This window comes from Aquila chrysaetos, chromosome 2 (genome assembly GCF_900496995.4).
Source record: "Aquila chrysaetos chrysaetos chromosome 2, bAquChr1.4, whole genome shotgun sequence".
In the NCBI taxonomy this organism is placed as follows: Eukaryota; Metazoa; Chordata; class Aves; order Accipitriformes; family Accipitridae; genus Aquila; species Aquila chrysaetos.
In genome coordinates this window covers 41577049-41601235 of record NC_044005.1, presented here as the reverse complement: position 1 = coordinate 41601235, position 24187 = coordinate 41577049, and the positions used below count along the sequence as shown (strand labels likewise).

Here is a 24187-nt window from a genome sequence, read left to right as displayed (position 1 = left end):
CTGGTGCATGGCCTGGGTTGGGTCCTCTTTCAAAATTAAGCTCTTCTGCTCACTGAAAGGCTGCATTTCTACTGAGAAGATAACACAATATTGCACTGTAATGTATCTTAGCAATTTACATCAATCGGCATCAGTGTAAGATCTCTCGTGGTGTTACATAGTTTATGACATGTTTTTCCAGTTTATGGATGAAAAGATTTTATTAACTTTTTTACTTGAACAGAAGCAAATGGCTTTGGCATTCATTACTTCAGACATACAGGTCTCTTAAAATAGTACTGCGTGGCTGTTTTGGGGTAAGCATGAGAATACAGAGGTCTTCTGAAGTCAGGAGTATCCTAAATCAGGAGTATCTTTGCGAGGACAAATCAGAGCTACACGAAGTGAGCAAAGCAAGTGGCAGATCACGGAACCAGACTGCTGAAGTACTTTACATACCGCTGGCGGACATTAGTATGATCTGTGACAAATCAATCTTTCATAGTGTAAATGCTCGTATTGCAATACACTGCAGGGTTTGTTGGTTTGGGTTGGGTTTTTTTTAATCTGCATGGAGGAACTCCTTTAAAATACTTAATTCCCATTCGAAACCAGTCTAAAAGGACACTTGAAATTATTATTTGGAAAGAAAAAAAATTCCAACCATGTCTTTCAAATACATTTTGTTCTCTTTTTGGTTAAGTCTCTTAGAAAAAGCACGTGTAATTTTTCATGCTGCTGTTTGCTTATGAAGGCATTCTTGCGTTCGTTGGTGAATTACACCCAAGATGCTGTGAAATGCACAACAAACTAGAAGATGATTCTTTTACATGCACTACCCTCAGTGCTCTGAGAGCTGAGCAAAGCTTGCAGAGGGAAGTTCCCAGGGGAATGCCATTGCCGTGCATAATTTCCTATAACTGTCATCAGTGAACGCCTGTCCAAACCAGTGATCCCAATAAAGACATCTTGGCATTCAGTGCAGTGGAAAACACCAGGATGGGGGGGAGAGAGGCTTTTTCCATGCGCTTTTCCCACTATCTCTAGAGCATACTAAAAAAAAAAAAAAAGGTAAAAGAAAAAACGAAGACAAACCAGCTCCAGAAGTTCAAAGAGAGAGAACCCCTTCCTGGAGCCGGCCTAGGCAGAGGCAGAGGTGAGAGTCTGCTGCCTGCAGGGCACCGAAGGCTCACTCGGCCCGAGGACAGGGACCAGGCTGTTCCAGTTTGAAATGCTGATTGCTTCCCATGCAGCCTTCTAATGGGATTGTTATTGCCGAAAGCAGACACGTAGGTGTTACTCTGGGGGAGTGAGACATAAAGGCAGCTCCATCCCAGCAGGAAAAGCACCAGTAGATGGCATCCTGCCCTCCCCCAGAGCCAGGAGAAAGTCCAACGGCGCTGGCTCCTGTCCAAACTTCACCCCTTCACAGCCTGGTCCTTGGCCCTTTACTTTCCCTTCCCATATTCCCCCGCCTGGGCGGCAAAGGAAAGCAAGTAGGAGCTGATGGGGTGAGGAAGGCTCCTTCTTGCAGAGCACTAGGGATTGAGGGAAGGTCTCAGAGATCCGGAGAAGCCCCTCCAAGAAGAGGCTGGAGCAGAGGAGGGTGGACCCATAGCCCCATAAAACCTTACTGCCGTCTCTCACCGTTTGCCCTCAGATGGTCTCCTACGAAAATAAATTGCACCTCCCTAATGCTTGCATAAACACTGCTTTGCAACTTCATGCTTTCGGTTTTCTTTCAATACTGCTGACCTGTTCAGCCACCCTCTTACCACCACTCTGCCCAGAGTAGAGTGCTGTAACAAAACTGAATTTTGCTATCCAAGGTATCTTTCTGGTTGCAGAATTCTGTGTTCCTGTGGCTAAAAATTCTTGACTCGTTTCCGCTTCTTTCTGTGCTTTTCCTAAAGAGTTCCCAGTTGTGTCTCACAAAATATTTTCTCGGTTTGGAGCTTATTCCAGCTGCTGTTACTCTTTCTTATTGCAGGATAATACCATCTGCCTATGATCTTCTTTTATCCCCTGGCAGTCTATTTATGGATTGTACAAACATTTCCCACTGTGCAGAGAACCCAGTAAAGAGAAAGGCAGTGTAGCAATAGAGGAGAGCAATGTTACAGACAACAGGACTAAGTAATCCTGCACCTGCTTCTTCCACGATCAATGCATTAAAATATAGAATAAAAAGATGAAGATATTTGAAAGGCAACTGCCTTCACTCTCTTCACTTTTGTAACAACAGCTACTATAAACTGCAGTAAGAAACATTTATGTCTGGGCTGGCAAGCTCTTTTCATGGTATTGCTGACATTTTCCATTAAATCCTGACACCAAAATACACAGCCTAGCCCTAAACCACTAATCAGTGCTCCTATGAAAAAAGAGCATGTTTTTCTTATTATCAAGGAAGAAGCCAACAAGGAGGACAAGAAACATGATGAACTAAAAAGTAGTTAAGGAAAAGGCAGAAAAAACAGAGGGTAAGAAAGCAGAAAGGAAGAAAGTAAAACACGACAGCCAACAGCAACTCTTCAAGGTGCAAAGGGAGAAGGGATAGAAATGGGAGTGGATAAAACTTTACCAAATACAAACCAGAAGATTTGCTCAAAGAAAAATAAGGAAAAAAAGTCTCTCTGGCCAATACTGTTTAAGTTTTATTACCCTTTGCAACAAGAAATGCTTATTTATAAAGATTGTATAGCTGAACTTCTAGTACCTCGCTGTGGTCACACAACTCCTACTCTGAATTCATGCTTGCCCTGGCTTAAGATCTCACAAACTATCATTCACCCTCTTTTTAAGGTAAAGCTTCATGGGACAAACGCTGGTACTTCTGCAGCCAGTGACTATCTATCTACTACATCCAAAGCCTCTTGGATTTTTGTTACCAGTTATTTGTCACCCTTTGTTAAATGAGGCCTCTCGTATAGTGCAAAATATATAATTGCTGAAGAGTCACACTATTACAATAATTAAGAAACTAAGACAAGGTGAAAAAAAAGATGTATTAATATTTTTTACAACTCTGGGCATTTGGTTTAAAGCATTTCCTCCCTTTGATTTTTATTTATTCTTAAGAGGTAACATGAGCCCGGATTCACAAGTAAAGAAATGCTTCTGTGAGAATCCTAAACTTTGGGGGTACCAGGATGAGGTTTAGACTGTCCCCATCTTTTTTTTTTTTTTTCTTTTTTTCCCTAGAGCCATTTGACTAATGCTGATAGAACCTGTATTGCCCTCCATAGCTTACCACTACAGGAATGCTGCTGCAATCAAGCTGCCTTTATTACGGTAAAGGCTCAGTATCTCAGCATGATCTCACTCTGGATCACCCCTCACATCATCAGCTCTTAATAGGCTTACCACTTGTGTAGATTACTAAGCAATTCCTGTAAAAATAATAGTGCTGGGAATTTTATAGTTTTATCATATTTTATGAAATTCGTGAGAAATAACTTCCTAGAGGACTGTCATTCCTGGAAGGTGTGTCAACTCACAGTGCCAGAGATGAGCTCACTCTGGAGTAATTTGTACTTTTGACAAACAAATGCAACTCTGGAAACATACATATATCAGACTGAGGCCTTCACCCATAACATATGGAAAGAAAACAACATTGTAACACCTTTTCAGTAGTGGTTATTGTTATGATTGCTTTCTTACATTCGTACAACACAAACTCACCACAGTTCACAGTTGAAGTCTCTTTTGAAATATACAGGTATTTAATTAGCTCGCTTTGGATACTACCCTATGATATACTTTCTTCCAAGCAGGCTGGAATAAAACAGAAGAATGGTTCTCAGTTTTAAGACTAAAAGGCATTTTTTCTCAAAACTGGCTGTTGAAACTGAAATAAAATTGATAGATTGGAGGAAGCCAAATATGGGGAAATGCATGTTACAGGACATAGAAACTTGAGTGTGGGAAGAGGTTACCCTTCAAGGGTGGAAGAAAATAGGAAAACACCATGGTGACACCATGCCCCAAAAAGCACCATGTATATTTATGTACAATTAGACAGACACACAAAAAAACCCCACCAAATTCAATGGAGGACTTTCTGTTCCTAATTAAAACTCATACTATTTCAACTCGGCAGGAATCACAATACTAATACTCTCATTTGTAAAAATACTCCTGCATGGATAACAATTTTCAAGAGCAGTAGCAACAGAGCCTCGGGTTATAATCAGCTTTGCTGCCGGCGTGTGGAGTGTCATGTAAGTGGAGGGGGCTGTTTTCTTTTGCATTTAGATATTTGCTTTAGGAATGAACTGTAAGGATGAGGACGATTATTCAGAAAGATTAAGTGTGTTAAAGTGCATTAAGGCTAATCTGCTGCACGGCAGAAGTTGAATGCAGAATAAGGGGTGCATAGGGTGATGGTGATGCTGTTTCAGTCTGAATATTCCTATCAGGCATATGCATGTGGGAGCACACGGGAGGGAAGAAAGGAAAGGGGACAATGGACACATCAGCACACTCATTAGAGCTCCTGGTTAGAAAGGATGTATTCCCATCAGCTCCCCTTCCATTAAATCCAGTTGACATGACAAGAATCCAAGTCTAGAGACAGTGCTCAGGATCATTGCATTTCCTCCTGCCTCTCATTTTAATATACATACGAATTATCAAGCTTTACAAGCCTGCATTGCTTAACTTTCACAACTGAGTTACCATCTATAAACAGTCAATATGCAGGAATTCCTAGAATTTCACTCACCTGTTGCTTTCTGTCTTCATTTCTGTCTTCTGCCAACTATGACCATACTGATTTTACTGCATAAAAATTTTGGCCCTGTGTGACACTGTTATTAATGCTGCTTGAGTTAGTTATACTGATACTGGATTCACAGTGTAGCTGAAAGTGAACCAGTCACTAGTTTTGTAGTTGAAAAATGCATACTGGAAGATTTTAGACCATCTAATGCTATACTGCAGGTGTCCTTCTCTTCCTCAAAGTTTATGGCATCTGTCACTGTATGCTTCCTTCTTTCAGGGCCAGCTTCAGCACTAGGAAATGAAATTAGTGTTTTTCACATTGCTTACAACCATATTAGGCAATTTTGATACTTGTTCTCTTACTTTCCACAGCAGGCAAAATTATTTATGATGCCAAATTCATTGCATAGTGTTTCTTTCCTAGTCCTTGGATTCCATTTAGTTTGGCCTAGGTAGTGACTCACCCAGATCTAGATAATCCGTTCTCTGGACAGTTCAGCTGACCCTGCTGTTTGGAAGCACTTCTCTTAAAAGCAAACAAATTAAAAACAAAACCAGTCGCCTGTAAATCAGAATGTGTCATGAACAATCCTATTCTCTAAATAAATACCTGTTAATGTCTCTAAATGTACATAGTAGTGGAATTCTAAAGCCTTTAAGATAATTATCTGTTCCCTTTTCTTTCCTTGCTTTTGAAGACACATGCTTAATCTCATCAGTCCCATTTGGTTTGGGATTATGCTAGTCAAACTTGGAAATGGTGACCATTTTTTCAACTTTCCCCATTGAGATGGTAAAAGAGCATTGTTAGACCAAAAATTCGGAGCCAAGATAAGTTACTGAGGGAACAGAAGGTCAATTGTCTGCAAAGTTACATTCTGTCATCAAGCAGTGTTTTGAGATTCCCTGTCTGTCACCCTGGAGAGGTGTAAAAACCAGAAAAACTAGTGAAAACCTGTAGATTACCACAAAAATAAGATACGGCAGATTTTAAAAAAGGAATTCTAAAAAGAAAACTTCACTTAAGTCTGGAATGCAAAGATAGAGAAGAATAAGTAATGCTCACCCTGCACCTGAACCTATCTCTGATAAAAGTCTCAGGTTGCATGCAGATGGAATTGTAAATGAATTAGGTTTCAAGTGCTCTGAAAATAGGGGATATAATGATAGAATAGAGAGAAACGAACAAGACAGAACAGTGGAAATTTGTTCCAGATGGCAAAATGGAAATACCTTTGTTATTAGAGACCTTGAATTCAGAAATGGAATTTTTCATTGCAATTACCAGTAAAAATGAGAACAGTTAAATTCTAAAATTATTAGCCAGGTTGATTGGACTGTCAGGGCAAACTTACACTAGTAAATTAAAAATTCCTAGAGAAGTGCCTGGGCACTGAGACAAACTAGCATGGGAATGGTACACATCTACACTAGTAAATTCTTCTAATGACCAAAACTAGGTGGCTGCATACAAATTGCTTATTGGAAATGGTTCCTGGGATGTTCTAACTTTCAAACCATACCCATGAAATATTTGCAAGTGTGCTAGCTGGCAACTGTCAAAATCATGTCAAAGAACACATTACTTGTTTCTAGTATAATGTGTATATATATATAGTATAAATGATTGCATTCCTGTTTCCAGTTCTATTTAGTTTATTAGCATCCCAGAATCTCTGCTTTCAGTGCATACAGAACAACTCAATGGTTTAATTAAAATGGAAATTAGTATAAGTAAAAACTTGCTCACTGTTAAGAGACAGAATCCAATTATTTTTCCGAAAGCAATGACTTTTACTTAGAAACTGAGACAATCTGTTTTCCAATATTGCCTCCATTCATCATGGACTGGAAAGCAGCTTCAAGAGAAATAATGAAATAAGTTAGTACCAAGCAAAATCCGCCACATAACTTTTTAAAAAGAAAAAAAAAATGGTAGAAGCAAATGTATTACAGCTCCCCAAAAAAGAAGATCACATTTTGGACATGAACATTTTTACCCTTAATGACATGCTAAATTAAGAAAAAAAAAAAAAGCTAGTCCGTAATAAAATGCTAAGTGCAGTTTTGCGTAATAATTAAAACAACTGATTTGTAAGCAATGCTTTGGCCCTATACAAGTTAATGATTACATTTGGTGCTTTTGTGATATGCCATACAAATACCAACCAGAAAGACAAGATGTGACTGGAGAGCCCACAAATGCTGTGGGTTTCACAGACCTTTGTGAAAGGAAAAGGTTTATAAATACTCTACGTAATACAATAAATGTGAGAAGCTGGTACAAAAGAATAAATCTTTGAGTAAACAAAGCTATATTTGATCAAATTCCTTCAAAATACATATGTATACCAGTAAGTAGCAATGACTAAAATTTATAAGATCTGGCTATCACTTAATTCTACTGGTTTCCAATCTTGTGGGACTAAAGACTAAATGGACTAAATCATACTCTTCCCCCTTACTTGAAAGGGAAGCATTCTTAGAGCACATCTTGAATCACCTGGCTCTCTAACTTTGCCTCACTGGAGTCACAAGACCTCCTTCATTTTCGTGTTTTCTTTGTTATAGATTTTTTTGAACAGGCTACAGGCTATTTTGTTTCTTTAAAAGAAATTATTTTTTACTTTGTTTAGCAATTGCTAATATGCTTTCCCCTTTCCTGTTTGCACTTTTCAATTTATTTTTTGTTGGCAAATCCAATAACAAGCACGGTTAGATATTGCGGTTTTTAAAGTATAACTTTGAGGTTTCCAAAATACTATTTTCTTACACACAGGTTCTAAGAAATGGGCAGCACTTTACATCTGTAAGATCAGGATGACTATCATCAGCTGCTAAGGCAGCAGTTTAGCAATTCCCCCCACAATAGTAAAACAAACAAACCAAAAATCTCAAAATCTATATTTGATGATTTTTTTTAACATAAAATAATCTTCTCTCAGAATATTTTAATACCTTGTGGAAAAAAAATACTGTATTATAACATAAAAATCATGTTTTAGATAAAATACAAAAATCTGAATTGGCAAATGAAACAAAGGAGGTAGTTAACCTCTACTGTCATTGTATTTAATCAGATTATTATTCTTAGAAAATGGTATAAAAAAATCTTACCACCAATGTTTGCTAAGCCTTCTACCACAGTCTCTCTGACCTGTCAATGCAAACAAGTCCTTTAAGCTTTCTTCAAACAAGATTAACATTCCTTAAAAACATGCCATGAAACTGCCACAGAAACTACCAAAATCTAAAGAATTCTCTTGCTACAATGGATAGTGCTCTGTTTGGGCCAGATTCTTTCATTAAGAGAAGAGTGAATACTTTCTGATAAACGTGTAGGTGATTTAATTCTTCAATCAGAACTGGAACATCCCTGCCCCTGCCAAAATTTCAAGTCTCGGGATTTTCCCAGGAAAAATTTACTGATCACCTGAAGAATCAAAAACTAATTTAGACTGACCCCATAGGAAAGGAATGGATAAAGCATCTACCCATCACAAAATAATAAATGGTGATTATAAAGCTTGAAACAAAATTTCAGACAAGATCCCCGAAAACATTCAGGATACTAACTAATCAGGTATTTGTAAGTACATATTTTTGAAGATCTGTCTGATCCCTTAAGTAAAAAAGCACTTGCACTGTATGCTGAAAGAAAGAATACAGACATCAGCAGCATGTAATTAGAAAAGTCTATCATACTACACTCACACCATCCTCAGCAAGTACCTACTAAAACAGTGCTACCTAATAAGCTTTCAATTACACTTACTTACACTATACTTATTCTTAAGAAAATCTGTTCAATTCTGAGGCATGATAAGAGAGCCAGGGACAAAGAAATTGGACTTGCAGTCAGACCATGATCTGAGGAGACAGTATCAAAGGCCACAGATTAAATGTAAAAGTTCTTACCTTCAGTTTACCCTCTTGGATCCACTGACAGAGTTGTAGTATACTAGCCTCTTGTTTGTCCATATAGTTCAACACTAAGAATCTTTCCCTGTGAAAGAAAAGAATAAGCCTTGATTTAAAAAATGTTGGTAAGCATATTTTAAAATCTTTACAAATCTTTTCAGGAAATAGCATTACTGAAACTGAAGGGTTATGAGTATTAATTACAATGAGACATAGCTCAGACCTTTGCCAGCTTGTTGAGACAGCTCCCTGCAGTGGGAGCTTGACAGTAACATTGGTCTTAGACAAGTAATTCTGTTCAAGTATCAGGGAGAAGAGTAATAAAAATCAAGTAGTATTTCCAGAATAAACGAATGTCCATAAAACGTGAGTGAATTCCTATTCTTTTTTACTTTTTCTTGTGGTAGGGAGAATAATTGATGGACCTGCAACAAGATGGCGAGTATAAATTAACTTTCAGGCTCCCCAAAATTTTGCATATCCTGCTGTCACAGCTGTCTATAGCAATCAAGACAAACTGAAATGATCATCAAAACCAATAATTACTTGTATCAATGTTCTGACTAAATTCTCCACTGCCTTCTAATATGCATGGTGTATTTTAGTATTTTTATCTATTTTTTAAAAGTGCATTCAACAGTAACAGGGACAAAAAAAGAATTTTAATTAGAAAAGGTCAATCCATTTGCACAGAAAAAGTCTCCCCAACTTTCTGCAATGCAACAAATGAAAAAAATCTCCTAAGACTTTGCTCCTAATCTCTGCCTTAGCTCCAGCTGAATCCTGACAGGAGATTCAGCAATTCCCAGAGTCATAACAAAAATCAGTGTTTTATCTGTATATATCTGTCACACCTACAGTCCCATTACCTAACAAACCCCCAAATACAAAAAATGTAATTTCAACACAATCACTGCATCAGCTGCATCCTTACTTTAAAAATATTTGATTTTCTCTCTGCCTGAACTACTACACTTGGAGAGAAAGCACTCTGCAAAACATCTGAGAACAGAACCGTGGTAACACTTTACCTCGTACTGAAGAATGTCAGAGACTCCAGAACTAAATCAAGCAACGACAAACAAAGCATAACAGACAACTATGTTAACAGGTAACAACAACCTCTCCCATTTTTTATGCTGATACAGACAAATGTAAGAGAAAGGATTTACTGACATTGTGATTATAGTTTCCTTTTTTTAGCGTGGCAACATTCTGTTGCGATTACAGGTGCCTATTGCAGATCTACAGACTACCTCCCGAACATCAGAGTCACAACATCACATGCGCAATCTACCTGGAACCTGGTCACGAGTTCTGAAGGAAAGATGTACCTTGTGATATTCCTTTCTTTCTGTATTTTTTCTATGTCAGGAGGCAGCGGAGGAGGATAAGGCACATCTTTGTTATACTGAGAAATCTGTCCACACAGGATGATATGGCTGTTCTGATTCATCTGTTTGGGACAGCACAAAGTGAGAAAAATTACATTACTTGGTCTCAGAAACTAAATTTTCCAGAGATGCAATAGATAATATTGCAAAATTTTCACATGGGTATCCTTATTTAGAGCCAAATTTCCTAGAAAAGAGTGGGAGAATTGCAGGCAGTCCCATTTAACCAATGACAACATTCAAATAGAGAAATGCAGGGCAACAGTGGAAAAAGAAATGCTATACTACCTATGTGTAATTTAAAAAGGCATTAAATATAAGGAATATAAGAAATTGTTATCTTACTGTGTGCCCTTTTTGTCAGGAGGAGAGGGGTAATAGGACAAAGAAGTTTGAAACAGCTGTTGGATACAGCTGTGATTTACAGCTCCCAAAGATGGCATTGCCACCAAAGCCTCCCTGCCATGAGACAGAGTAGTTTCACATTAATAATGAGGAGGGCTGGTCAAGAGTCTTTATGGAGGCCCAGCAGAGCTGGTCTTTTGTGAAGCCATGTCGTGGTTTAACCCCAGCCAGCAACTAAGCACCACCACGCAGCTGCTCAGTCACTTCTCCCACCCCCAGTGGGATGGGGGAGAGAATCAGAAAGAAAAAGGTGAAATTCATGGGTTGAGATAAGAACAGTTTAATAGAACAGAAAGGAAGAAACTAATAATGACGATGATAACAACAATAAAATGACAATAATAATAAAAGAATTGGAATATAGAAAACAAGTGATGCACAATGCAATTGCTCACCACTCGCTGACCGATGCCCAGTTAGTTCCCGAGCAGTGATCCGTCCCCCAGGCCAACTCCCCCCGGTTTATATGCTGGGCATGATGTCACATGGTATGGAATACCCCTTTGGCCAGTTTGGGTCAGCTGCCCTGGCTGTGTCCCCTCCCAACTTCTTGTGCCCCTCCAGCCTTCTTGCTGGCTGGGCATGAGAAGCTGAAAAATCCCTGACTTACTATAAACACTTAAACATCAGTGTGTTATCAACATTCTTCTCATACTGAACCCAAGACATAACACTATACCAGCTACTAGAAAGAAAACTAACTCCATCCCAGCTGAAACCAGGACAAGCCAGAAAACCAAAGCTGGCAAAACACAAGATTACTACGTTGACAGACAAGGTTTTTAGATTACCAAGTCTCCTGGCCAAAGAAGCGAGAGACGAGAAGCAGAAATTGTGTTTCTATTACTATACTGCCAGGCCAGTCCAAATGACAGACATTGATTTCAAATATCTGATTTCTCCTCAAGACCAGGATCGCCACCTGGATCAGATCAGTGAAGTAGAAAGGCTGCTCTGCTGTACCGCAGGCCGGTCTCCAGTTTGAATTAATTTGAAGCTGAGCACACAGACACTGGAGAATAACTAGAATAGACGCGACAGCTGGTATAATCACCTGACTTATAACTGTATCACTGATGTCTCCACCAACATTGTCAAAGTAAACATCCACACCGCCTGGGCAGAGTTCACGTAGCTGCTCTGCCACATCCCCCTTCTTGTAATTGATAGCAGCATCAAACCCCATTTCTTGGACCAAAATGGAACACTTCTCATCTGTGCCAGCGATCCCCACCACTCTAGAGCAGCCTTCCAGACGGCCAATCTGCAGGCGCACAGTTAAAAAACAAAAACAAAAAAAACCCCAAACAATAAAGAGAAGTTAGATCATTCATCTGCATAAAGGTACCAGTGGGAGGAAGGGGGCCTGACGGGTTGTTACAGTTATCCCCCATCCCACTAAACCCCAGGCAGCAAAGTTCAGCCCACGCTCCCATCTCATGTGACACAATTGCCTCTTGTCACTACCTCTTCACACCTAGAGAAGGGGCAGGTACAACTGAAATCTGCCATCTTTCCAAACTCACTGACTGCAGGAGGTTTAGTCTGTGGAGTCACCAACGACTGGAAGTACGGCAGAGCCAAATATAGTACAAAATCATCATCTGCCAAATACTATAACATAGCTAATAAAAGGCCAAAAAGATTGGACAATAATAGATTTAAATACATTCTTCATAGATTTGCTTATGCATTGTTTCTTCATAGCTCCTTTTTATCAGGAAGTCTTAAGCTTGCTTAATATCATTTGTGTTTGTATAGATATGTGGGTGTGTGTATATCTGTCAATGTGTACACACACACACACACACACAAACACATTGCAACAGGTTCTGCAAAGCTGAGGATAAATGGGCTGTAAATTTCAAAACACAAAGGATGTCATGGAACACAACAAGAAGGGTTTACTACATTTTTTTTACTGACTATTTTCTAATATAGAAAATAATTAAAGTCACCAGTCAACTCAAAGATTGTGTTCAAAGGGCAGATTAATATATATATATATATATATAGTAGATACATGTATTTATACCATATACTTTATGCTAGTGACAAGTAATCACCTTGGGCCATTTTCTCCTAACCCAGTTTCATGAAACTTAAGTTTCACACCTGAAATCTTTCTCAGTGAGAGTGTAAGGCAAATCTGTGAAACCGGCCGTTCCCATGGGGTTATACCTGCTCACATTTACAATGCTTTTATCCATACATTTACTAATGAGCATGTTTCAGAAGATAAACTTGGTAACAGAGTATGCTTTTATGTCTTAAGCCTACCTACCTGGCCAGCCAAAGAGCCGCAGGCACCAGCTGCTCCGCTCACCACCATTGTCTGATTCGCACCCACAGCCACGTGTCCTTTCTCCTTTATACCTAACAGGGCTGTCAGTCCTGTGATGCCAGCTGCACCAAGAAAGTAGGAAAGGCGTCCATTTACAAGTTGTGGAACAAGCTACAAAACAGAAATGCGTGGTGGCGGTCATTTCTTTTTAAGGTGAAGTTTTGCTGTTTGCTATTTGATTGTCTGAGGATAGAAGACTAACTCAAGATATTTACCAGGCAAGGTACAACTGGAAGAGACAAGCTATCTATAAACTAGCTCTACCCTAATAACAAGTTTATACAAAACAAAACAAAGATTATATTTTCATAGTTTTAGAAAAAGTTTTTAAACAAATTCACTCACAAAAACTTAAATCATGGAGGTGTCAAAAAGCAGTTGGGAGAGAAGAGGTTTCCAGCAATGGTGAACTATCCCTATGTTAGGATAAAAGATAAAATAGCACTGTTTTATCAAATATTGTGATTGCAGATCAGTGGCAAAGGGTCCTAAAGGAAGGAGTTAATTGGAAAGTATACATTCTTAAACTACAGTAATTTTCTGTGTTACACAAGGATGATCAACACAATATCCCTAATGCACTGTTACCTGTCCACTTTCAACTTAATATCGAATACCCTTTCTTCTGTGGATGTAAAATCCCAAGTAAAAGTTTTCACTAACATATGTTAGTGAAATAAATTTAATTCAATGTATCTAAAGCCTTTTCTGTCTTGTGAGTACACTCTCATAGATCAGGAGTTCTACTAGCATTAGAATAATGAACAGAATTAATTAACAGAAGCAGCTTCAGGGAAATTATTAAAAATCCAACAACTGAAATAATACTGGCATGTCTAGTAACCAACAAAAGCATTTATATTTTTCTTTGTTAAGAAAAGAGAGAAATTGATACAGATTTTGCCACCTGTGAGTTCGTCTGCCTTTTGAGAACTGGTTGCTCCAATTATGTTGGCTTGTTTTTGACTAAGAAATAGCATCATTAGCGGCTATTTAAAAAAAAAAGTTTAGGAAAAGAAAATAGCAACAATCTGGACTGTGCCTTTACATTACCTTTTGTAGCAAGCTTCCATCTAGAATTGCCACTGTCTGCCAGGGCCAATTGAAGGAAGTTACAAAGTCTCCTTTAGCAAGGTTATCATGCTTGCTCTCCTCCACAACCCCAATGCCCCCACCATCAGCAACTTCAGACAGCTGCCAGGGCAGGAGGTAATCTGAGCCAGTATCCTCATTCATTCGGCAGCGCTGAAAGACAAGGTTTTAATGAGAGGCTCTGGTGGAACACATGGTTTGTTTTTGAGTTCAAATGAAGTTGCGGATGAAACATGTTTAAAAATTCAAATACAAAGGGCTACTCAAAAATGTCTCAGTAAGGCCCAAATATTCATAATCTTTTCTTAGATCCCTTTTTCCCCTTGTTTGCTCAGTACAAAAAGAGGACGGACCATTCTGATCTTCTCCAGCAGCATTACCAAAACCAACACGTTCTATAGATTCTGCCTCAAAGTCAGCCATGCAACCAAAGATGACCGGCTTGCGTCTGATGAGAATCCTATAAATGCCATTCCTTAACTGGATGAATCATAGAAATGTAGGATTGAAAAAAACACCCACAAGTCATTTAGTCCATGCCTTTGTACTGAAGAACAGTCCAATATATGTAGACCGTCCCTGACAGATCTGTTTAATCAAAGATCTTGAAATCTGAAGTCTTTTCTTTATATCTCCCCCTGTAGCCTGAGTTAGTACTGCAGGATTCTAAAACTTTTCCTTAATTCCCAAACTAAACCTGCTGTCTCAAAATTAAGACTGTTTCTTTTCTACTATCTCCATCTATACAGGGAACAAATTATCAGAATTCTCTTTATAGCAAACTTTTACATACTAGCAGACTGGGTCTGTCTGGTTCTCCTCCTACCTTCACTTCCATTTCAACCCACAACTCTCCCAACAACATGATTTCTACAGTTTTGCAGAATTAGGTGCAAGTGCTTATTATGGCTTCATTTACTAATCCTCCCTCTGTTTCCATTGCTTACAAAGTATTGACACATTTTTGTCCTGCCATCACTCACTTAAGGAGAAAATCTGACTTTCATTTTTAAACAAAACTGGTAATAGCTAAATAACATTTAACTTGAATCATTTACACGTTTTGTCTAGAATTTTTTTGCCGGATCATGTCCCGCTCTTGCTTCATCATGAGATATTCTTCCTCCTCTACCCACACTCCCCTCAACTGAAAAATACTTCCTTTCATGGCAAAAAAAAAAAGTTTAAAAATGTATATAAAAAAGGCAAAATTCAGAAAAGCTGATACAAACAAATCTGTAATAGTATACCAGGGCTCACAATCTCTTCCTGGTCCTATAAAGCCGTATTCCTATATATATATCACAGGCACATTAATGCCTAACACATTAATGCCAATATAAGTCCATCAGAATGAATAGAATTACTGAGTTACAGTAGAGATACATTTGTCCTATAATTGGTAATTTTGGTGCTAAACATCACGACAGGTACAGAGTTGAAGATACTTTAAAAAACAAATTCTGGCTTAGCTCTAAGACCATCACCTACCATGTAAGGATCCACAGAGAGATAAAGGGTTCTAACACGCACTTGTCCAGCTTGGATTGTATCTGCTATTGTACTTTGTTCCAGTCGGAAGTTTTCAGCCACTGGCACTCCATTCTTACCTAGAATTATTTTAAAATCAAACAAATAAATGAATCAATATAGAGCTTTCCTTAATCAATATGGGAAGACCTTTTTTTAAGGTAGTCCTTTTTAGAATACGTTAAGCTGTATCTTTACTCAGGTATAAAACTACCGACCAACTTCCGAGATTTTGTGTCACAGGCTAAGATTTAAATGGGCGCACTGCCACCATCCAAACTGAAGACCCACTGATCTGTCAGCTTATGCTCACCTGGGCCAGTACCAGGCACTTGCCCTGACTGACAGTTGCCATGCTGTTTGCTACACAAAATGTTTATGAACAATTACGGCAAGTTTAAAAAAAAAAAAAAAAAAAAAAAAAAAGGGGGGGGGGGGGGCTGTTCCCATTCTCAAAAAATGGTTCTATATACTCTATGTGCTGAAAAGCCCCTAGTTTTCAAAACAAAGACACGCATTGGGACTTCTCTCATGTAACAAAATCAGAGTGCGCTATTTTGCCAGTAGCAAATGACCATAAACTTTAACGAGGTAAGTTTTAAACTCTCACCTTTCAGCCTCTTTTGACACAGTGAGATCAGGGGAATACAGACCATTGCCCCTGCACATTCACATGCTGCAAGAGCATCCCTTTGCAGCTACAGACAGACCTCCTTAAATTAAAGCTTCCCAGAAACATCTATAAAACATATGCCAAGAGCCCCAGAACTGGAGGCTTCATCCTCAGGTTGGTAACAGGTGCAGCAGATCAATCAGACTGACAACTGGAACCACAGGCACTAAAAGGAGAGCGCCAGATACCTGTGTACTTTTTAAGTCAGTGACTGGGCAACTACAACAGGCTACTGCTGTAACATTTGATTTGCATTAGAAAAGACTTATTTGCAGGTCACACAATAGTTCCTACCTCTTAGGACTATTTTGGCATTGAGCAGCATACAATACTCCCCCAAAAACTTAATGCACACACATGGGTCTTCTACAACAGACAATTTATGAACTCACTATTCAAAATATTGTGCTGACATCCCTAACAAGGCAAATGTGTAAGCAAGGAAGTAAACAAATCCTCAAGAGTGTAAATTTAAAAAACAAACAGTTTGAAACACAGGAGGAAAAGATTGAATATTTACTAAAAGGAAACAAAAATGAACAGTAGCAAAATATTTTAGTCATCTCTTAAAATGCAAAAAGAACAAGTGTCAGAACTAAAAAGCAATGCTTGCTGATCTTTCACTTTGAGTCCCTACACTTAGGGTTTTCTCATATATTATGCATTAACCCTTTTTTCTCACCCAGGAGTTTAGAAATCTGTATATACAGATTAAATAAATACACTTCACAATAAACTTTATTTATTGCTGCATGCAATATTAAGATATATAAATGTTAGTATCTTAAGTTAGTGTCTCTTTCTACCCTCACCATTTTGGAGCATTAGGCAACCATAGCAAACACATTGCTCCTTTATTGGAGAGAAATACATACCAGGGCGTGAATTCAGCACTACTCTCTGTATAATCATCCCTGCTTTTGCAGCAATTTCGCACTGGATTTCTACAAAGGAAAACATTGTTTGAAGGACTGAAACATAAATTTTCTTTAAAAAGAATATGGGGTAAAGTACTTAGTAATTTGGAAACTGGGGATGAAATATGGGCGTCACCAACTTCAGCATCCATGCCCAAGGATCATATAAAACAACCTCAAATGTAAAATAAACAAACTTGTGAATAAAGAGTTTCCCTGTTTATCTTGTTAGAGCCATGATTTTATACAATGTCACAGTAGCACCTTATGGGAAGACTGAAAATTATAATGTACCATGCTCCTTGTAAGATCATCACCACCCCCTACCAGGTTGTAGGAGACAACTTGCTTGGTTTGCTTTCCAGTGCTGACTGAGAACACCTTTCCCTCCTAAAAGACACTGAGGCAGCTTTTCAGGCGGGCGTAAGTGAGGTGCAACTCAATAAAAGGCATGCACGCATGCCAGTAATAGCAGTATGCAGGTATATGATAAAAGGAGATTGTTGTGTAAGAAGTTTCATGTGAAATAGCAAGTCCTTCTATTAGCAGTGCATTTTCTCCTAAGAAACAGTCTGGCCCAGAGATGAGAAAGAATTAGATCACCATTTGATCTGTTTTACTGAAAAATTACTCCTTGAATTTCAACAGTTTAAGAGAGGACCGCAAATTTGTGGTTTTGCAACCATGAGATGCCAAAGTGATTAGCAGGGAACGAACCTGATTTAACAGGAGAAAAATCATGATCTTACATGCTTTCAGAGCTAATACAAAATAAAAATGTTCTTACTACTATTCTCAGCTGACTGCCATAAATAACCAACCTCCACAAGAACGAAGGACATTAAGGAACGAAACATGATAGCTGATGTCTTTGTCATAATGTTTGTTTTTCTGACAGGAACATCAAATTGGAGTGAAGCAAAATAGATGAGCCTACAAAGAGTACATCATCACCACTTATCCACACCTTTATTCTTTGAACATTGGAAAATACAGAACCTTCTGTCTGTACCATTATAGTGCTTACATTACAGCAACTCACCGACCATCAAGAACTACAGTCTGGAGTGCTGAAAAACATAATAAAAAAGTTATTAGGAGAAAATGGGCATATCACTGGCCTTTCCCTCTCCTCTAAAACCCACAAGTAACTCAAACCAAAAGTATCTTGTTCATAAACCAGATAAAGGTTTAACATTTGATTGTGCTTGCACCTGAAAAGCTACTTAAGAGATGAAAATTATTCAAGAGTTAGTCTCTTTTCAGTATTTCAACACCTAAGGGTGCTACAAGAAAAACTGCAAGAAATGGATCTTAAATATGTCTTCACAGCATCGCATCAGTGAAAAATAAGTGACCTGCACAGTCTTTTGGACAGAACAATGTAGAACATCAGTCTACAACAGAAGGAAAAAAACCCCACACTTTGATGAAGTTACTTGTTACTGTTTAAAAACAGAAAATGAGCATTGAAAATACAGGAATTAACAGTTAAAGAGAGAAATAAAATTCCACTTTTATACCCACACAGCTGATAAAATCTCTGGAATAAATATAGTTATGTAAAACCCTAACAGGAAGGACAACCTAAGATAAATTTTGGCAGATGTTGGGTTCAGTGTCGTACCTGGCTATAGACTTCCTGTGTGATCGTGGGCATGTTACTTTGTACTTCTTTTATAAAACATTTTTCAGAACAAAATTCCAAATTCCTCCTGGTAACATTTGTCTAACAAAATTACATTCAAGTGGTACAGTTGTTATCCCCAGAGCAATTGTCTTAGCATATGAGAATTTGTGCTAATTCAATGAGCATTTTATAAACTGTCAGATGTGCCCAGTGCAATTTAAAAGGACATCCATACTCTAGTAAACAATTTGCGCATATACAGAACTTGGCTGAAGTTTATAACCACTAATGAAACTCCTCTGTGGAGAAATGAGTTAAGAATGCAGTGAATATAAACCAACAGCTATCTGACAGCTCACATGAAATCTGGGCAAATCATTCCTCTATATACTATTCATATTCAGTTCAAATCTATCGCCGGCATTACAGGTTTGATCCACTATTTATAAACCATCAGAGTAGGCAGAATTCCCGTACAGCTCATGCCTTACAGAAAGGCCCACTGTCAAAACTGCTGACTCAATTTTTGTTATCCTGAAACTAAATACCTGTATTATGCAAACAGAAAACTCAATCTGAACAAATGACATGATGAAAAGCATTTTTATTGTGCCTAACACATACTTGAAATATCTGCTTTCTATGATAGTACAGAGAAAAAAATAGAGTTCTTTAGAGAAAAAAGACAAAGATATTAACATATTAAAATAAAGAAAAAGCAATACAGAGCAGAAACACGAGAAAAAGTATACAGTCTAAGTTTAGATTACTCCTTCGAATGCCTGACATTCTGAGGGAACAAAAATGCTGTTGATTTCCCAGGTCATCTTCACAGCTTTTGGTTGAGAAGCCTGTGTACTAATTCAACTGGAAGATCTTCCAGATACTGTGAGTGGGTAGACAGAAAGCGAGGCTGGCAACTGAATTGTCACTCATTCTATGACAGCTGTCACAGTAAAATACAACACTGGAGATAGACATTTACTTGTAAATATGACTGCACTTACTCTGCAGTGGAAGTCAGTAACGTCATTACACAAGCAAATGATCACACTAATACCCTAACATAGTAAGAAACAATCAAACTTTCCTCACATTATAAACAATACAGGAGTGACTTAAGAAAATAAGTAGAGGCACCATCCTTTAGTACTGTAAACTGAGGAAAGCTTTTGGAGAAAAAGAACAGATTTTTTAAAAGTTAAATAAAAGGGATTTGTATCATATACATAACCTTTTTCAATATATCCATAATGCCAGTGTGAAGGATGCTTCTGACTTTTATTTTTTAAAGACCAACAGAAAGCAACACACATTACTATTTTTTAGCTTTTCCAAACAAAAATAATCTAAGTTGGTTTTACTCTTTAAATCAAATGGAGTAAAAATTAATTGCAAATTTTAACATCATCATTCAATGCCAAGCTCACCTGACCCACCCTGTGAGCACAGGAGCATTAAGCAGCACAACAGCAGTACCTTCAGGGGAGTCTCAAGTATGTTTTAGCCCAGTTTTACTCTTACCCCTTTCTCCCCTCGCCTTTCTTTTCCCATTTTTGCAGAGATTTAACATTTTTAAAATGTTAAATAAATTCCTCAGTGCTAAAATGCTCCAGTTGTTTTGTCCCGGGCTTGGTTCCTAGAACTTCTTGTTTCTGAGACTGTCCATAAGACACTGTTTTCAGTTACATATACTTTTGCCAAAACGATTCACCTGCTTCCAAGTTAAGAGCGCTTGCCAGGTGCAGTCTAGTAAAAAAAGGAAGACCAGGTAGTTTATCCTTCCTGTATCAGGCCCAGGCAACATGGAAGAAGAAGGCAGTCAATCCAAATGGAGGACAAGCAAGCCTGAAAGTCTTCTGAAGCTGCAGTGTCAAAATGGCTGGAACAAGGATCCTCAGAGGAAACTCAAAGAAAGAAATTTCAAGCAAGAATGACTCTGAATGAGGAACAATGCAGAAAGCAAAGATGTGAAGGACTGGCACTAGGAATCAGTGAGAACAGAGAAACATGGCAAGAATAGCAACCTGAAGGCCAGTAAAGCAGGGAAGAGAGAAATAGAATGGGGAGAGAGAACTGGAGAAACCGGAAGTTATGAGAGACGGAACCAAGCAAACTGAAATGGGAATGGCTGGGCAAGAAGAAAAAAAATGACAACTGTAACTGGCAAGGTGAGGAGAATGGAAATGGAAGAGCGAGTGTAATAGATAAGGCACAAAAGTCTAAAGCACCACAACCCTAAGGAGCTCTACATTTGAAGAATGTTAATTAATTGCAAACTCAGCTCTTCAAAAAGTAGAAGCCAGAATCAATACTGACTATCTTGAATGGAGACAAACTCATGCCATAAACCAGATTTCCTAATGTTTCATGTCTCATCACTGAATTCTCTGATGTGAAGTTCCTCCCATTGTGTTTTCTCCACATAGATTCTCTGACACACTATAAGGGTTGAGGGCAGGCTGCAGTCTTCCCCTCAGGAAAGAAACAGGTGAAAAAGAATGACAATAGTAGTAGGAACTTGATTCAGCCATCTTCTTTTTTATATTCCCAGAAACCTAATGTCTTTGAGCTTTTTATCAAATTTGACTGACATACAGAGCAGAAGTTCCAGTAAGTATACACACTCATATCTACACACAAAGGGATTGTATAAACTTTACTTTTTCAGATGTAGGTGTCAAAAAAGCTGAAAGCTCTCAGGTACCACCTCTTGGACATTTTTTTTTTTTTTTTTTAATAAATAGTGGCATTGTATTGGAATTGCTGAAAAGTGTTTAAAAATACCAACACACAAGGCCTATTTTTTCTTAGCAGAATTTCAAGTCAGGAATGAACACAAGACTGCAGATTGCTCCCAGAAAGGAAGGAGCATCACTTCAGCAGAAGCAGCACCTGATGCTTTTCTGAGAAGCCTGTGATGCAGTATGCAGGCTCACACATTAGAGCAATCACAGAGAGCATACTGATTATCCACTCTCCCAAGTGACACCCAAGACCCAGTTAGAAATCACTGCTGTCAAGGATGGAAGAAGGGCCACTGGAGACTGTCTTGCAGATGGTTCAATACGAGTCTCAGAATCTGCAGGTGGAATAATGTAGGAGAGAGACAAACCAAGAGAAGTCAGAAGCAACGACTGATGGTTCACATTTACGTGCTTGCTACTCAGCAGCCCTGATGTGGGTGCTGAGGAGGAATCCCAGAGAAAAGGCCTCCTCCACCGCTCCGGGCCATAGTTTGATCTGGGGACTCAGTATAGCTAGAGTCACCCTCCGGTTCTGGAGACCAGGCAATCCCAAGAGTCTCCTCCAACCGTCAGACCTCTGCCACTGCCTGCCCTGCAACGACGAGGCGCTGATCCCTGAGAAAATGACCCCGGGAAAAGCGGGCAGGGGCCCTGCCCCGTCAGGGAGGGCTCGGAGGGCGCTGCCAAGCCCCCCCCCCCCCAAGGCGGAACGAGGCCGTAGGCCCTCCCGCTTTTACACCTGACACCGGGGCACGCCCATCTCGACGGCGGGGGGGACGGCGGCCGCCCACCGGCCCGTCCCCTGAGACCTCCGAGGCCCCGCTGCGCCGCTCTGCCCGGTCGGGGCCGCCGCCGCGCGGGGACGGTTAGAGGCCGGCCCCCCCCCCCCCCCCCGCGCATCGGCCGCCCGGCCCTCCCGCTCACCTTGAACGGCGCCTCGAGCACTCCGGCGCGTTCGCTACGGGGCAAGCAGGCGGCCCCGCGCCCAGCCCCTCCATGCGCGTGCGCGCAGGCCTTAAACAGGCAAAGGCTGCGGACCACCCCTTAAAGCGGCGGTGCCCCGAGGGCCGGCCCTTGGGAGGCGGGAAGGACTGTGGGTAACGTCCCGCCCTGTCAGCGGCCTCTCGTCGGCAGCGGGGTGCCACGTTGTGGTGGGGAGGGCGGGCCGCTATGGACCTGGGTGTCCTGGTGTGGGGCCGGCTGCCTGTGTGGGTGAGGTGATGGCGGCTCATCTCCTCAGGTGCTAGAAAAAGGCGCTTACAGCTCATGAGGGGTTTTTGTTTGAGAGAGAGGGTAACGTTGAGAGGTACTCGCTCCTTGCGTGTTCGAGTGGGTGAGATTGTGTTCGTTGATGCGATAAAAAGCTGTGTTACGGCCGAGTCGCTGTCGTGTGCAATATAGTGTTCTATTGACTGTATACATACTTCTGCTATGCTTGAAGGTGGGTGAAGGGGCATCTTTACTTCAAGAGCAGGCTGTAGGAGGGTGAATAACTGAAGAGCCAGAGCTTTCCTGGGATGGGGCTCGGGTGCTGGTGCTGCCTGACTTGATTACTCTGTGTACTCGTCCTGTGTTGTAGTGACTCACCGTGCTGGAAAGGCAAACAGGTCTGTTAAGTGGCCACTGAGTCGGTGGAAATTACTGTGGAGCTTAAAATGACCACTGAAGACTGGAAAAACTCTTCCAGACTAATGGTCCTGATGACTTCATACTCTGCCTCTCTCATAAAGGCAGGCAAGCCTTTCTTTTGTGGCTTTACACATAGCACTTCAATATAGGTCTAAGTGAACGATTTATAGTTGTGCCACTATAATACACAAAACTTTGCATTTCACATTAGTTGAAAAGACGTCATTGGAACTGTGATGGTCTAGGGAAAAAAAATGAGGTCTCTTAATAAGGGGATTTATACCTCCATACTTTTTTTCCCAACTTGTATCAGTTGGTATAATGACAGGTCAACTTCTTACTGGTGTAATGCACTGAAAGTAAGTCTTCAGGGTTGAAGTTAGTCCCATAGTTTCAAACAGGCATATCTTGTATGTAGAAGGCCTGCGTTAAAATGAATAAATACTGACTTGCCTCATACTTGTGCAAGAAAAGAGCAGTACAATTATTACAGAAATAATTATTTCAGAAACCAATGTTACATGTCATTATATGAGCAAACAGGAAAAGGTTATGAAGTGTATTAATGGGGAGCTCCCTGTTAATTTAGAAGTAGTATATCTCAAGGACTAGTAATAATTGAAATAAAAGTGGGGAAAAAGCATGCTGTGTATGTGCACGTGTGCATAATTTTTTTCTATATATTATGTAATAATATAACTTCAGGTATTTTTTAAAAGTACCAAAAAAACCCCCAACACATTAAATGGGCTTTCAAAATCTCTGTACAAACCCACTTTCTCTTGCCTAGCACAGGGTGGCTTTGTTTCCTCCACAAACAAGGTTATCCTGAAAGGTGGTTACAGCAATCATCCGCAGTTTACTGTTTTAACCCTTATATTCATACCCCCATTGTCTTTCTTGTTAAGTGAAGCTCTTGTGAAATAAGCTTAGGTGTGAATTTAAAATGCAGTAGCAATTCTGCACGGACTTGCCTTGTGGATACATGTTCTACGCTAAGAATGCCTTTTTGTGGTTTAGCTTAATCCACCTCAGCCTAAACTAAACCACACAAAGTCACCCTTCGTGTGAAATAAAACTGTCCACGCAAGCAGGCCATTGGGGAATAGTTGTTACATAACAGATATTAGGGGTTGTTACCACATGTAAACAAGGCTAAATCAACCTGGGTGTCATCATTTTAAAGTCAATCAGAGAT

General features: G+C 39.6%; 1 protein-coding gene across 7 annotated transcripts in view; it reads right to left on the bottom strand.

Annotated features, from left to right (window-relative positions):
- PTGR2 (prostaglandin reductase 2) overlaps positions 1–22398 on the bottom strand; it is a 35751-nt gene extending 13353 nt beyond the window's left edge. Inside the window, exons 1-11 of one of the 7 annotated variants that reach the window (XR_005934037.1) lie at positions 22285–22398; positions 16942–17010; positions 15355–15473; positions 13825–14016; positions 12712–12882; positions 11482–11691; positions 9963–10084; positions 8626–8713; positions 7825–7864; positions 6458–6566; positions 3667–3759 (exon numbers count right to left, since the gene is read on the bottom strand). Coding sequence is in view for 6 of the 7 variants with exons in the window: in XM_041128893.1 (XP_040984827.1) it covers positions 6502–6566; positions 7825–7864; positions 8626–8713; positions 9963–10084; positions 11482–11691; positions 12712–12882; positions 13825–14016; positions 15355–15473; positions 16942–16978 (1044 nt within the window). In the remaining variant the exon portion in view is untranslated. Of the gene's footprint in view, positions 1–3666; positions 3760–6345; positions 6567–7824; positions 7865–8625; positions 8714–9962; positions 10085–11481; positions 11692–12711; positions 12883–13110; positions 13188–13824; positions 14017–15354; positions 15474–16941; positions 17011–21508; positions 21696–22284 lie in introns of those variants that run through there. The other 6 variants (XM_030037641.1, XM_030037648.1, XM_041128893.1 and 3 more) reach the window with 6 other exon arrangements.
- Positions 22399–24187: the final 1789 nt, after the last annotated feature.